Source organism: Colletotrichum abscissum (assembly GCF_030869225.1).
Source record: "Colletotrichum abscissum strain IMI 504890 chromosome Unknown Scaffold_5.1, whole genome shotgun sequence".
Lineage (NCBI taxonomy): Eukaryota > Fungi > Ascomycota > Sordariomycetes > Glomerellales > Glomerellaceae > Colletotrichum > Colletotrichum abscissum.
The window spans coordinates 1,258,600-1,273,091 of NW_026850431.1; the positions used below are offsets into that span (position 1 = coordinate 1,258,600).

Sequence of the window (14,492 nt, forward strand, 5' to 3'; positions counted from 1 at the left end):
ACGCCAAGTCCCAAAGGCTTCTTTTTTACGAAGCAAACTATGAGAAAACAACACAAGATTTGAGCTAACCACCAACCGCGCGATAAGACGACTACTACTACGACTCCCACATGCTCGCTCAAAATTCTCATTCGTCCCTCTCTGCGCCGTTGGAGGTGATGAAGACCAGCCTCGTACCATTTCCAGCCGTTTGCCAGACCTATTTAATGAATTATCAGCAATGTTCATCGACATAGGTGTTGGGGGAAAACTTACATCAAGCTCATTGTACTCCTCCAGAGCAGCAAGCCATTGGTCCTCAGTGAAGCCCTTTGCAATGACACGCTCCTTGACCTTGCGAAGACTGAGCTCGACACCGAGCTCCTCCTCGTCGTCGTCGGCGTCGTCGGCGCGGCAGGCGCCGCTGTCGGCGAGGGTCTTGACGAGGTTGTAGATCCTGCTGCTGGCATTGAGGCGCTGGCGTCCATTGGCGGCCTGCTCGGCCGCGAGACTCTCCTTGGAGGCCTCGACGAGGCGCAGGGCTTCGTCGACGTCGTCGTGGGTGACCTCGTTGCTGAAGCGCAGGCGGGCGAGGGCCTGCGCGAGGCGGACGACACCGAGGAGAGTACGCGGGGTGGTGTGGGTGAATTGCTCGCCCTTCTTCTCGGCGCGCTTTTGCTGGCCACGCATGCGGACGTACGTCTTGCCAATGTACTCGGAGACGGAGGCGGGGACGACAGGTCGGTAGGTGCGGGCCTGAGCGACGTAGGAGCGGACCTCGTGGGGAGAGAAGACGACTGAATCGGTGCCAATATCCGGGTGACGCTGGTGCATGTGGACGTAGGTGACGTGCTTGGCAAGCTGGGCATCGGATTCGCGGGTGGGCGAGTCGAGAAGAAGGAAGATGATGTCAAAACGAGACAGAAGGGCGGCGGGAAGGTTGATATTCTCGACGGGGGAGATGCGGGGGTTGTAGCGGCCATAGATGGGGTTAGCGGCGGCGAGGATAGAGGTGCGGGCGTTGAGGGTGGTGGAGATGCCGGCCTTGGAGATGGAGATGGTCTGCTGTTCCATGACCTCGTGGATGGCGGTGCGGTCATTGTCGTCCATCTTGTCGAATTCATCGATGCAGCAGATACCGTTGTCGGCAAGGACGAGGGCACCGCCTTCAAGGACCATCTCATCAGTGACAGGGTCTCGCATGACGGCGGCCGTCAGACCGACACCACTTGAACCACGGCCGGAGGTGTAGACACCACGAGGGGCGACCTTCGAGATGTACTTGAGCAATTGCGACTTGGCCACACCAGGGTCACCCATGAGGCAAATGTTCAGGTCACCACGAATCTTCATGCCGTCCTTGACCTCCTTTGTGACACCACCAATGAGTAGGAGAAGAAGAGCCTTCTTGACATCGAGGTGACCGAAAATCTCGGGGGCGATGGACTTGGCGAGAAGCTCGTAGACTTGGCCGGACTGTCTGTATTGGTCGATTCGGCGAACCAGAGCAGGATCGACAATCATCTCAGAGTAGGCCTTCTTGTGCTGAACGATGTGGTGCGCCTCCACGTAAGTATCGGTCAAGAGGCCGGCCTTCATCGCCTTGAAGCCGGTGTAGGGTGTGGGAAGGAAGATGCCAGAGATGTCGACAACGTCACCGGGGTTCACCTTGCGAACGGAGGTGCCGTAGCACAAGACGGTCAGAGTTCTAGGGATCTGGCCAATGGGTACCTGCTCAGCCAGCTCCTGGACCTTGACCTCCTGGAAGGGCAAGAACTTTGAGGCTCTTGAAGAAGGGTGTAGTTGACCCTTGGCTTGATTGGTCTTGCAGTCCTCGGACGGGCATACGGTCAGGGGGCCGTATGACTTGTCGTTGACGGGCTGGAAGATTTCACAGCCGCAGCGATCGCAAGTGTATGCGCTCACTTGTACGATAGGCTTGACGTCGGAAACTCGGGTGGCAATGGCTCGAACGGTGATGAGATGACCCAATTGCTCGCCCTTGACCTCTCGCACGGCGAGCGCCTTGACGGGGTGGGAGGGAGTTTCGGATCGGGGCTTGAAGACGAGGGTATACCGGCGCGTGAGCTCGGCGGGAAACTTGTCCTCAGCGATGCTGGGGTCGGGCAGCTGACCATCGACAGGCTCAGTAGCCTGCCTCTGAAGGATATCGTTTCTCTGTTTTCTCCGCTCCATGAGAACATCTAGCACATCATCCTTGAAACTATCGACTGTTAGCCATGATGCCCGTGGACGACAGGTGCCGGGGAGCCGTACGTGACATCTTCGCTGGGCTGAGGCATAAGCTTGTCGACCGCTCTTGACATAAGCTCGACGTAGTGCTTGGTGTTAATTTCGATAGAGTGGACAAGCTGAAGTTCATCGCCAAGGGATGATTCGAACTGCAAGAGTCAGTCACTGTCCGTGGGCTTGATATGAAGAACTACTGCAACTCACACTCGCCAAATCGTCCAGGTCAATCAAGACCTCATCAATCTTGCGGTCTGCCAGCTTCTGCATCATGACCTTGTATTTTGGGCCTGGCGGACTCCTGGCCTGGCGACGGGTGCCGCGTGTCTCGTCATCCTCCATCACCTCATCGTCGCTAAAGTCATCCTCGTCTATCGTAATGTTTCCAAGGGCATGCGAAATCGTTTGCTCGGGGGACGCCTTGAAGTCTGTGAGGAAGGATTCAAGTGCATCTATTGCAGGTCAGCACGGTCATGATGGCGGTGCGGGAGAAGTCATGAGCTTCAGGAGGGTTGAGCATACTCTGCTGCGCTTCGTACGCTACTGGCGCCTTGAACTGACGAAGCGCCATCTTGACAGAATCTGTGCGATCTCGGCTGTGGGGTTGGTTTCCTTCAGTCTTGGGATACGAATTGTGTGTTCGACAGCAGCGATGCGATGATGAGGTTGCTTCACTTGGTCTCTGCGACAACCGCGGGGAGTGTGGACTTTGTGGTTCTGCTGCTATCGGATTGAAGATTATTTGGCGCCGGGTGGGGGCTGGGAAGAATCGAATGTGAGATCAATGCGACCAGGGGTTCAGAAATTGGCCGGGCGACACGCAGGGACGCGTCGCGGTCAAGAAAGGGGAACGCGTTGAGCCACAGGGTTTAATTGATTTGCAGCCACACATTACAGGTACCTGACTGTTGTACTTTTAGGTGCTACCTGAGGCGCAAGCTGAGGTATTAGGATGCACCTGCATGAATCCCAGAGTACGTACCGCCTGTAGCTACCCCGTGTTCGGACCCAATGGGGGTGGAGGTGGCTTTCCCATGCCGGGAATGCCTCGGCGTCGGCACATGCCAGGGTCACTTTCGGCTGAACTTCCATCCCCAGCTCCAGCAGCTCAAGCTCCGGTGACTCTCCGCAACAATATCTGTAGTCATTGCCTAGTGTTCTCGTCGTAGAGTCTGTCGCTCTCTTCCTTTGGATCTTCTCATGGACCACTAGACACTCAATTGCAGCAGTCATGTCTTCCCGGCGCAATGCGCAATCGACTCCGGCCGAGATCTCCCTCGCCCACCTCAAGAACTGCCTTGTCAATCTCCCCGCATCGCTGGTCTCACTCCTCGTGAACGTCAACACAGTAGGTCTCTAGTCATATATTGTCAATGGTTCTCCTTCTCATAGCATCCCCTACAGCCTGCACAAAATGTCGTTGTCGAACTCAGTTACCGGCCCTCCGCGGGCGCCTCCGGGTCCGGCGCATCACAACAAAGATCCGTCTTCGTTGGATGGACGGGCATGCCGAGTAAGCGCAAGGCTGTACCCATAGTCGGGCGCGATGGCATCAATGGAGGTAGACCAGGCGCTTCGGGGCGCGACCAGGAAGTGGCGCAGGTCGAAATCGACGCGACGCTGGCCAGCACCCTAGGCCTTACAGACGGACAAAAGGTGACGGCTTCAATACACGTCGATCCACCCGTCGCGCACACGATCAACATCGAGCCGCTCACTCCGGAAGACTGGGAAATGATTGAGTTGCATGCGACCTTCCTCGAACTCAACCTCCTCTCTCAAGTACGAGCTTTGCCAAACCCCGCGTTTACTTCCAGCTCCGGCTCATTGGTCGCCCCTCACGCCTTGACTCTACACCTCTCGCCAACATCGACAGCAAACGTCAAAGTAGTTTCTCTCGATCCCGCTCCCGGCGCCGAAGTTCCTTTCGTCAAAATATCTCCCGACGCTGAAGTCATTGTTGCGCCAAAGGTCCGGGCCAAGACAGCACACTCCCTGGGAGAGAATCGTAGTGTGGCAAGCACCTCCAAGTCCAAGCGCAGCGGCGCAAGTACAGTCCGGCGGCGTAGTGCGCGGGAAGATCGCAAGCCTGCCCTCTGTTTACGCGGTATCGCCCATTCGGCTTGCCGGGAGTGGTTCGACGAGGACCTGACTACCCAAGATTTCAGCGTTTGGGTAGACCGCGACATTCTGTACACCAAGGATTTCCGAGGTGTGAACTATGTTTCGGTCAACATTCTGCGACCTACACCACAAGCAAGTTCCACCCAGAAACCACAAGATGCTGAACAATCAGCAAGCACATCGAAAGTAGCTACAAAGGTTGTCGCACATCTACGCGCTTGGGACGATCCACCCGACAGCAAGACCATTGCCCTCTCTCCAGCATTGTGTGCAACGTTGGGCTTTACAGGATCCGTTGGAGGGATTGTCAAGGTCGAGCCGGCGCCGCAACAATGGCCGCTGGATGCTGTTACAAAGTTGATAGTCCAACCGTTTGCCGCTTCCAAAAAATCTTCAGATGGATTGAAGTTCGGTGGCGAGTCCAAGGCTGGCAAAGAGGAGGCGGCCAAGCAATTTAGGCATCTGTACGCTCGCAAAGATGCTGCCCCTCTCATCACCGGACCTTTGACAGACGGATCAGTAATTGGCCTTTTCGAGGGCCTCGAGGCTCCTCAAGGTTGGGAAGGAGGAGTAATCAAGTTCGATCCGCCAGCTATCAACAGCGATCCGCTTAGATCATCAACAAGATGGGTCTTGGGCCTCAGCGAGAAAATTCCGGTCGATATTCGAGACCCGGTTCCCCGACCGTCGTGGATGAACGACGATAGTATCGCTGAGTTACAGCCGTCCTATGACGGGCAGCTAGTAGGCATTGATAAGCTCCTTCAAGACCTTCGAAGCCACCTTTCACACCTTTCCTCGACTCTCCTGACCGGTGCTATGGGTTCTGGCAAGACTGCAGTTGCCAGGTCTTTAGCGCAGGAGCTTGGCAAAGATCTTTTATTCCATACGACTTACTTCCCATGCCGGAAGCTCGTTAATGACGAGACTCGAATTGCTACCATCAAGGATACCTTGACCCAAGTATTTATGTCAGCCAGCTGGGGTGCTAGGCTTGGGGGCAAGGCACTCGTAGTTTTGGACGACCTCGACAAGCTGTGCCCTGTGGAAACCGAATTGCAAGTTGGCAACGACAACGGACGGAGCCGCCAGATTAGCGAAATCATTGGTTCCATGGTACGCCAATACTGCAATGTGGATACTGGAGTGGTCCTGTTGGCTGTTGCGGAAGGTAAAGATTCCTTGAACAGTGTCATCATTGGGGGTCATGTCGTCCGCGAGATTGTTGATTTGAAGGCGCCAAACAAAGAAGCGAGACGAAAGGTCATGGAAAGCATTGTCAGAAGAGACGCAATTTCCGCTGAAGACTTTCCAAGGCCACCGCAGAATGGCAGCCGGCCACCCACAGCTGACGGAAGCGCCGGAGGGGAGGACAGCGCATGGATGGATGCCGGCAGCCAAGGCAGCCGCGAGAACCAGAATGGCACCAGTGGAGGATTCGTCATCAGTCCCGACTTGGATTTCTTGGATGTTGCTGGCCTCATTGATGGCTATATGCCAGGAGACATCACCCTACTTGTGGCAAGAGCACGGAACGAAGCCATTATCCGGTCTGTCAACGATACGGACGGTGAGGGAGGTGCGGTACATCTGAGTCGCGTCGACTTTGACAATGCTCTCAAGGGGTTCACGCCCGCCTCGCTGAGAAATGTCTCTCTACAACACTCAACCACCACTTTCAGCTCCATCGGCGGTTTGCAAGAAACTCGCAAGGTTCTCCTGGAGACTTTGCAGTACCCAACAAAGTACGCCCCAATCTTTGAGCAGTGTCCCCTGCGATTACGGTCAGGCCTGCTGTTGTATGGATACCCAGGTTGTGGCAAGACCTTGCTTGCAAGCGCGGTTGCTGGAGAATGCGGCCTGAACTTCATCAGCGTCAAGGGACCTGAGATCCTCAACAAGTACATTGGAGCGTCTGAAAAGAGTGTCCGCGATCTCTTTGAACGCGCGTCAGCTGCGAAGCCGTGTGTTTTGTTCTTTGATGAGTTTGACTCTATAGCCCCAAAGCGTGGCCATGACTCTACTGGTGTCACAGACAGAGTAGTGAACCAGCTTCTTACGCAGATGGACGGAGCGGAAGGTCTTTCCGGTGTCTACGTGCTGGCAGCAACATCTAGGCCAGACTTGATCGACCCTGCTCTACTTCGCCCTGGACGCCTGGACAAATCTTTGCTCTGCGACATGCCGCTATTGGAAGACAGAGTGGACATTTTGAAGTCCCTTAGCAGCAAGGTCAAGCTCGGCGAGGAATTGACAGAGTCCGACGACGCGTGGACTGATCTCGCACGTAGAACCGAAGGCTTTTCCGGTGCTGATCTCCAGGCTCTTGTGTCCAACTCCCAGCTGGAGGCGATCCACGATGTTCTGGATGATGTCAGCCATGCCCCAACAACAAACGGCAAGGTCAATGGCAAGTCGTCTTCCCAAGGCTCTGTCCCCAGCTTCGTACAGTTCCGCTACGGCCAAGACGCTGCACCTGCCGCGAAGCCGATCAGCCGGCAGAAAGAGCTTGTTGAAAATGCCGCAATCCTCGCCAAGTTGGAGAGCATCAAACTTGCCCGTAAGAGGGTCAAGCAATCTCAACGCCCAGAAGGGGATGGCAAGCCGGTCAACGACAAGGAGGTCGTGGTCAAGCTGGAGCACTTGATGAAGGCCCTGGAAAACACCAGATCGAGTATCAGCACGCAGGAGCGGGCCAGACTGCAGAGAATCTACCGGGAATTTGTCGTTGGTCGAAGTGGTGAGATGAAGGATGGCCAGGGAAGCATGGAAATTGGCGGGCGAAGCAGTTTGATGTGAGATATCAAGAAAGCCATATTACCGTACAATTGAAAGTACACCTCTCAAAACTAGACACTGTTCACATATGAATCTATCCGCGCAACATATCCACGTCTGCCGTCTACCGCGAGTTGCTCCTGTGCATTACTTACGGACATTTCATCTTTCTTACAGTCGCTCCTCTTTGAAACCTAATCATGCCGTCTTTCCTTGCAGAATCTTCTTATGGAAACCCTTCCAATTCGTCTCACACTGCGACTTGACAACCCCAGCCAAAAGCCTCGAGCACCGAATCTCAACAACCTCCTCCAGCTCTAACGCGCCCTCACCCTCGGCGCCCTCGGCATCCTTTACGCGCCAGCGCGTCTCGAGCAGCACGTTGAGCGGACAGCTCGTACGCACGAAGCTGCCGTCTTTCGTGAACGTAAAGTCGTAGTCGCTGACGGCGTCGCCGCTCCAGATGGCCTTGGGCAGCATCGAGGGCACGCTGTCGGTGACGGAGAAGCACTGCGTCGCGGCGATGGGGTCAATGTCCTTTGGGACGGTGGGCGGGATGGCGGGCGTGCGGGCCGCGTAGTCTTTCATGTTGGGGTCGCATTTGATGTGGTGCTCCGCGTCGTGGATGAGGGCTAGGGCGCCTTCGCGGGAGAGGGTTGAGGGGATGGGCGAGATGTGTGTTACGGTTACTGTGGTGTTCAACATCTTTGCAAGGTGGTTGTGTTTGGTGATGGAGTTTTGATGCCGTGGGGTGTTGTTGACTAAATGAGTGTGCAGTCTACAATGTCTTGAAATTTATGTTTAGATACGAGGGCGATGAGATGTGTTCTTTCAGAATGAAATTGAAGTCTGAGTATGAGATAAGATGTGCAGTGTGAGAAAGGAACCCGCAGCTGAAATGATAAAGTATATGCCCCAGACAAAGAAACTCAAATTCGAAGACGATGATGCCGCCCTCCCGAGCTTGCCCTTATGCGTCAAACTGAGAGGCCGCTCTCTAGGAGCTGCATGTGATACAGTTGATGTATCAGACGAAGCCTCCCTTTTGCGTCCCACGGACCCGAATACGGGCATTTGGAGAACAGGTGCCCACTGCATGATGGAGTGTTTCCTTTACTGAATCCAGGGTTTTTTGGTCTCCCCCATTGTTTTCTTAGGCCAGTCATGGATCCAGCGCCCGTGAGGGTGATTCCCCGCAGACCCGGTAGATCCGGAATCAGTGAGCGAGGACAAAGGATTATGAGCCCAGCGACTCGGGTGGAAGAAGCTTATTTCAACCTCAGTGGAATGCCATTCCCAAAGTTCATGTGCACTTCAATACAGCCGGCCCTCAAGTGGCGCAATTGGTCGTGACTACGATCGGTGTTTCTCCAAGTGTGTTGGGCATTATGGGGCTCGGCGGAGCTGCGTAAGGTAGTCCCACGCGGGATGAACCAGTGGGTCTCGGACCCGGATGCGGATGCGGATACGGGGAGTATAGTGCATAGATTCCTTCGTCGAGCGAACTCCGGCATGCTATTCCATCGCCGTGATACGAATACCGATGAGCCCTTCTATAAGATTATGTCATGTTTTCTTGCCTTTCCAAGTGTCTGAAATGACGAGATGCACAAGTCTTTCGGGCCCTTTGCCTGGCCTCACCATTGGACCGCGGTTTGGTTGGCCTCCTGCAGAATCTTGGAAAAAGGGAGGGACGCAACTGTTGCTGATTCGCTTGTGTCATATCAGGACGCCTCACCTCATACATCTTGGTATGCAGCATACATGGTCAGGAAGTTGCTAAGGTGACTTGCTGCACGCGCTGCGTTTCGATACAATTGTTCGCTCATACAAGAAGCCTTGGGCGCCTGCCGTTGGCGCAAGGCTCGGCATCATGGATATCACAATACCAACACTTTGTAGTCACAATGTGCTCGTCAAAAACCGGTCGTTAAGTGTGTTTTCCTTGTCCCCTTACAACCATTTCAGAACAAATACTTTAAGCCACGATGGATAGGTCTGGCGAAGGTGGCGCTGCGGCAGTTGCTTGCGCCGAGAACATATCACTATTGCATCTTTTGAGCAAGTTTCATCACTACCCCCAGCGCAATCCGCCATCATTGAACCCTATTGAAGAAAAGGAGAGAACTCTGCAGTTCAGTAGAGAGCGAAGTTTATGCGGCGCCTTTGCGTTCTTGGCCAGCATCGATGGAAACCCGGACTTCGTTCCGGCTGTCTACATTGAAGAACGAACTGAACAACGCCGTTTAGAAATTGTGGTGGCCGTCAACAAAAAGAGCCCGAACAATGGTCAAGAAATCTTGCTGGATATCAAGCATGGATTCGAACAGATTTTCCAGCAATTAAAGGGTCTTGACGGCAAGTATTGATGTTATCCTTCTCAGGTGCTGGGGAGACATGAGCTTACTCGATGCTGAATAGATCCTAAGGAATCAAGATCCAAAGTCGAGGATGGGGTCTTCGAAGAGGTTGTAAGGATGTGCTACAATCGGATTCTCAAACGCATTCGCGAAGAGCCCGCAGCACGAGCTGGGAGATCGCAAGGGCGCCCAACGAGAAAACGACAGTCAATTGAGACGTTGCTCGAAACGCTCAGCATATACTTTACTCAGCCGAGCAACAGCATGGCACAGTCACAAGAGCTCTTGACAAGAGCTCGCGATATAACAAAGTCACTCGGAAGATGGAGAAGATACCAAGATCCTTCTGAGCTGAAGTGCTTGGTGGAAGATATATTCCAGCTGTCACTAGTCGACCACTTTGAACAGCTCGTCCACATGATCCCTCACACGGAAATGGCCCCAAGCTCGAAAACGAGCCTGTGCAATATGATCTCCAAGGTTGCGCGGTACAGAGAGGTCTCTCGACATATATACCGGACTGCAAAGAAGTACCCAATTGCTAGGTCCGCGGACGTGGTGACGGTCAACCTCACGAGCTTTGCGCAAGGAGCTTACAAACGGATGGGAGCATATGAAAGGGACCCAAAACTCACCACAGCTCTGTCAAGGAATGGAATCACGAAAGGCCCCGATCGGGTCCTCAGGGATGCCTGGTCACAAGAAAACGATCAGGATGCCAACGTTGTATTCGAAAAGCAGGCCAAGGATGTACTGAAGAACGCAAAGGTCCACGCTGAAGTTCAGCTGATATACCACTATCATCTCAAGAGCCGCCATTCAGACCTTCCTCCCAGAGTCATTCGATCCAGCAAAGACGCATGCTACCTCTGCAACGCCTTTATTGAAGCTGAAAAGACATTTTACACGTCCCGCTGCCATGGGAGGTTATACCCGTCATGGAAAATACCGCAAGTCACTAGCCGCCTCGACCTTGCTCAGAGGTTTAATGAGTTACTGAAAGGTAGAATAAGCAGTGCTTATAGCAATTTGGCTGGCTTCAAGGCCAATTGCCCAAAGGCAGATCCGGCGGAGAGCACGCTTTCGACATTGAATTGGTCGGTCTCGACTGAGGTAGACGAGCCATCAGTACCGACCGTTCCAAGTGAAATAGATGTCGTCATTGTGACTACTCAGAAAGAAACAGAGAATCAAGAAATGTCTCAAGATATCGAAGCACAAAATTATTCTGTTGAAAACAAGAATATGATTCAAGAGGAGTCGCAGGAAGGGAATCAGGACGGCCAACAGGAGTCAACATCAGTGATGAACGTACCCGACACTGAAGAGATTGCAAACAAAGGAAGTCAAGCAGACGAACCAGTAGAGATCAGCATACATATTGAACATGAAGAAGAAGAAGAAGAAGAGAGAGCAACTCCACAGGTACAGGCCGCCGAAGACAGCAAAGCCACGACTGTAGTTGGCCAAGATGATGAAGCTCGAAGCACAGAGGCCTCCCCGAGACGAAGGAACGCCTCACCAGTCCAAGAAGACCGTACTCCACGCATAAGTCCTGCTATTCGAATATCCGATAGCACCAGAATTCAGTCTCGAATTCCCGATCGGCGAAGTGAGCCCAAGAGAAAGCAACGTCCAATTCGGATTAGAACATCATATGCTGTTATCAGAAAAACGTACCGTCCTGAGGAAAGAACTCCATCCACCAAAAGTCCGGTGTACAATATTGAGAAGACAACTGTGTACTCAAATGACGGCAAGATCGGAAGCAAAAAGCGGACGTTTCCACCAGCTCGGGGAGGTGACACGATCTTGCAGGAGCGAATGCTTCCTGCCAGAATTAGGATTATGATGAACATCTTGGCCAATGTATGATGAGCACGGTGATACCTCATTTTTTTCAATTGCAATTTTCATTTGAGTTGAGACTATCTGCGTTGGCCTGCGTTGAACGGCTCAAGCAGTCCTTAGCCAAGGACTCTTGGCCTACACACTGAGCAAAGTTTGATTCCTAGAGAACAAAAGTCGGGCCATATCCATCCCCTCATTACCATGGCCAAACGAGCTGCATATGAAACAGCAAAGGTTCTCAAAAAACAAATCCAGTACGCATTCCCGTTCCCTCCCACGACAAAATCGTCCGAATACTCCAACATGTTACAAGTGAGACGAGTTCAACTCTTATAAAGGGCGGAGTTGGTTCATGTGAACCTTGACAACCTTCTCGGTGGTGAACAGCGCCACGGCACCATCAGGGCCGTCCTGCTGAGGCGCGATTGCCTTGGCCTTCCCCTTCGAGTTGACTCCGTTATCAGAAAAGAACATGTCCGCAACAGGTGCCTGGCTCTCAGACTGGCGACCGAGGGCCACATTGGGGTGTTCAGCTACGCCAGAGATCTCGGAGGTGTCAAGACCCGTGAGACTCTGCTCGTGAATCCAGCCCTGAGAGTTCGGGATGATGAACTTCTGGTGAATGACCTGGGTCTCCACCACATCCTGGTACTTCTGCTGCGCAATCCAAGCCTCGAGGTCGTAGAGCATGTAGTAGCGAGCTTGCTGCTGGATCATCGCATACATGGCATAGTCGAAGCCGTTGCGCGCATCCCAGAAGAGTGGATACATGCCGGTGCGAAGGAAGCGCAGAATGTGAGCAAAGAGATCTCCATCGTTGTCGAAGTGGAAGACGCCATCGCGGTACCAATCGCGGAAGTTGATGGAGAAGATATATTTGAACCAGGGGCTTCTCTCGAGAACATCCATAGAGCTGACGAAGCGGCGGCCACCAATCTCCAACTTGATCTGGCCTCTATAAAGAGGTGGCATGCCGAATCCAGCGGGGACAGTAGGAATTTCGGGGAAGTCACGGCCGACGAAGTTCTGGTTGGCACCCGGGGGCGAAGGCATAGTGCCTCGAGTGGTTCTAGTGAAGAGAGTGCGAGCAGGCGCAGCACCCGTGCCGAAGTTCACGTTGGTGCTGGATTCGCCATTGGAGTGGAGCTTGTTACCCACTTCGAAGTCGGTGACGGCGCGGGCTGCGGGTGCGTCAGAATACTGGCTTCCATCTGTGGACGTGGTGCTTCCGGCGATGCTCGGACCATAGGGGTTAACTCGGGGGTCATCTGAGAGAATCTCGGGATACTGGCGGGACCAAAGCGGGTTGGTGTAGTAGCCGGGATCTTTCTGAGGCTGGAAGAGGGTGGGCTTGCCGTTTTTGACCCAGATCTTGGGCTCAGCACTCTTGTCCCAGACTGTAGGCGAGAGAATAGAATTTGAGGCCGCTTTCATACCTCCAGTACCAGGCTTGATGGTCTTGTCCGAATCGTCCGAAACTCCGCTCTCATTGTCGCTATCGCCAGACTTGACGGAAGAGCCCGCGGCGAAGCGGACCTTCTTCTCACCTGGAGACTTATCGGAGACGTAAGTCTTCAGCGCGCTGAGAAGGGGATTAGGAGGAGGGGCCACTGCAGCAGGAGTGAAAGCCGTAGCTTCGAGCTTTCTAGCAATCTCCTCGTCGGTGTCGGTGATCTTGATCGCAGAACCGGGCTCTGGGTAAGAAGAGAGAGCGCAGTCATGATTGGCATGAGAGTTGCCCTTGAGCTTGCTCTGACTGTGCTTGTTCTGAGGTTCACTATTGTGGATGGTAGGGCCGGAGTATGTAGACGATGGCAGCAAAGGAGCCTCCTGATCATGGCGCTGGTTATGCTGGGCAAGCTGAGTAGAAGAAGGCGCCTGAGTGCTTGGCTTCGCAACAGCACTGTTCTTCTTCTCCGGGGATGGATTGTAAGAAAAAGCAGAGAGGAGCACAGCGTCAGCAGAGTCCCTGTCGACAATCTTGAAAGAGCTGGAAGCTCTCTTGTGGCGATGGATAGGCAACTTAGTCATGCGACTCGGAGACGGGTTCGAAATTGCTTCGTCGATAGTCAGTTTAGTACAAGGCTTCACTTCGAGGGTCTTACCTCGGATCTGATTCTTATTGGCGAAATCGATGGTGTCAATCTTGTCCGCCGAAGCCGCGGCGCCAGACTCATGCGCATCCTTGTCTTCGGTAGTCACAGAACGAGTCGTAACAATGGTGACGACAGAGTCGCGAGTACCATTCTCCTTGGGATCATCCTCGAGGTTAGCGGCAGAGTTCTGAAGATGATTTTCATTCTCACGTCGGTTGCTTGCGGTGGCCTTGGTAGGCGTGGCTTCGTCATGGGGGGCGGTCTTGTCGTCAGCGGCATCGTCAACCCGCTCGGGGCTGTGGCCAAACAGCGCAGAGAGACGGTCTCTACGGCTCTTCTTGCGACCGGAAGAGTCAGAGGAGGCAATTTGTTTGCCAGACAACTTTTTCTTCGACATCGTGGTTGCGAACGCGGGCTTGGGAGCTAGGGGAGGATTTCCGATCTTGACTGGGATGGAGCAAGTCTGCTAGTAGTCAAAACAATGTACGAAAAAGGAAGAAGAAAAACAATGGAAAGGAAGGAGAGATATGATTGTTGCCACTGACCTCGAAAATCTCCCTCGAGTAACGCGGGTCCGGCATGTGCTGCTGCTGGAACGCTGCAGTGGCAGAGTGAGGATGGACATCATCTGCCGCCGAGGCATCGCATCGCCAAGGCGACACACTGGTGCTTACATTCACCACCATCGCTGCTGGAGTGGGCGGTATCCGTGAGTCGAGTGTGAAAGAAAGCTCGTACAAGGATTCAGTCCCAAATCAAGGAAGTAGTAATGCGAAATCGAGTGGTGGCGTCTGTGATGTCTGTGATGGCCACGACAATCGCAAAATAGCCTCGAATCTAAACAATGGTCAATGGAACCCTTTGACGAAGGATTTGAATGTAAGATGAGTATCTGGGGCGTCTCGTCTCTTACCTCGAACAGGAAAATATGATTCATTTGTGTTAGGGACACAAATACCAACGATAACGATGAGAAGACTACCCCTGCGGATGAGAGGCTTGCAACCAGCTTCGTGTTTTCGAGGAAAGAATGAAAGGCTACGAACTTGAACTG

At 53.4% G+C, this 14,492-nt stretch overlaps 5 protein-coding genes across 5 annotated transcripts; 2 read left to right on the top strand and 3 right to left on the bottom strand.

The window, feature by feature from the left end:
* Positions 1–127: 127 nt before the first annotated feature.
* On the bottom strand, positions 128–2,800 carry CABS01_02917 (DNA replication licensing factor MCM7; the record flags this gene model as incomplete). Its single annotated transcript, XM_060536295.1, has 5 exons — positions 128–199; positions 256–2,203; positions 2,257–2,381; positions 2,437–2,681; positions 2,752–2,800. The coding sequence occupies 5 exons, from the start codon at positions 2,798–2,800 to the stop codon at positions 128–130; spliced, it is 2,439 nt and encodes an 812-aa protein (XP_060394207.1).
* A 660-nt stretch (positions 2,801–3,460) lies between these two features.
* Positions 3,461–7,152, top strand: CABS01_02918 (ATPase; the record flags this gene model as incomplete). Its single annotated transcript, XM_060536296.1, has 2 exons — positions 3,461–3,577; positions 3,634–7,152. 2 exons carry the CDS (start codon positions 3,461–3,463, stop codon positions 7,150–7,152), a joined length of 3,636 nt encoding a protein of 1,211 aa, XP_060394208.1.
* A 177-nt stretch (positions 7,153–7,329) lies between these two features.
* On the bottom strand, positions 7,330–7,836 carry CABS01_02919 (uncharacterized protein; the record flags this gene model as incomplete). The annotated part of the gene is made up of 1 exon (XM_060536297.1): positions 7,330–7,836. One exon carries the CDS (start codon positions 7,834–7,836, stop codon positions 7,330–7,332), a length of 507 nt encoding a protein of 168 aa, XP_060394209.1.
* A 1,283-nt stretch (positions 7,837–9,119) lies between these two features.
* On the top strand, positions 9,120–11,366 carry CABS01_02920 (uncharacterized protein; the record flags this gene model as incomplete). The annotated part of the gene is made up of 2 exons (XM_060536298.1): positions 9,120–9,493; positions 9,569–11,366. 2 exons carry the CDS (start codon positions 9,120–9,122, stop codon positions 11,364–11,366), a joined length of 2,172 nt encoding a protein of 723 aa, XP_060394210.1.
* Positions 11,367–11,672: 306 nt separating this feature from the next.
* Positions 11,673–14,124, bottom strand: CABS01_02921 (uncharacterized protein; the record flags this gene model as incomplete). Its single annotated transcript, XM_060536299.1, has 2 exons — positions 11,673–13,901; positions 13,984–14,124. The coding sequence occupies 2 exons, from the start codon at positions 14,122–14,124 to the stop codon at positions 11,673–11,675; spliced, it is 2,370 nt and encodes a 789-aa protein (XP_060394211.1).
* Positions 14,125–14,492: the final 368 nt, after the last annotated feature.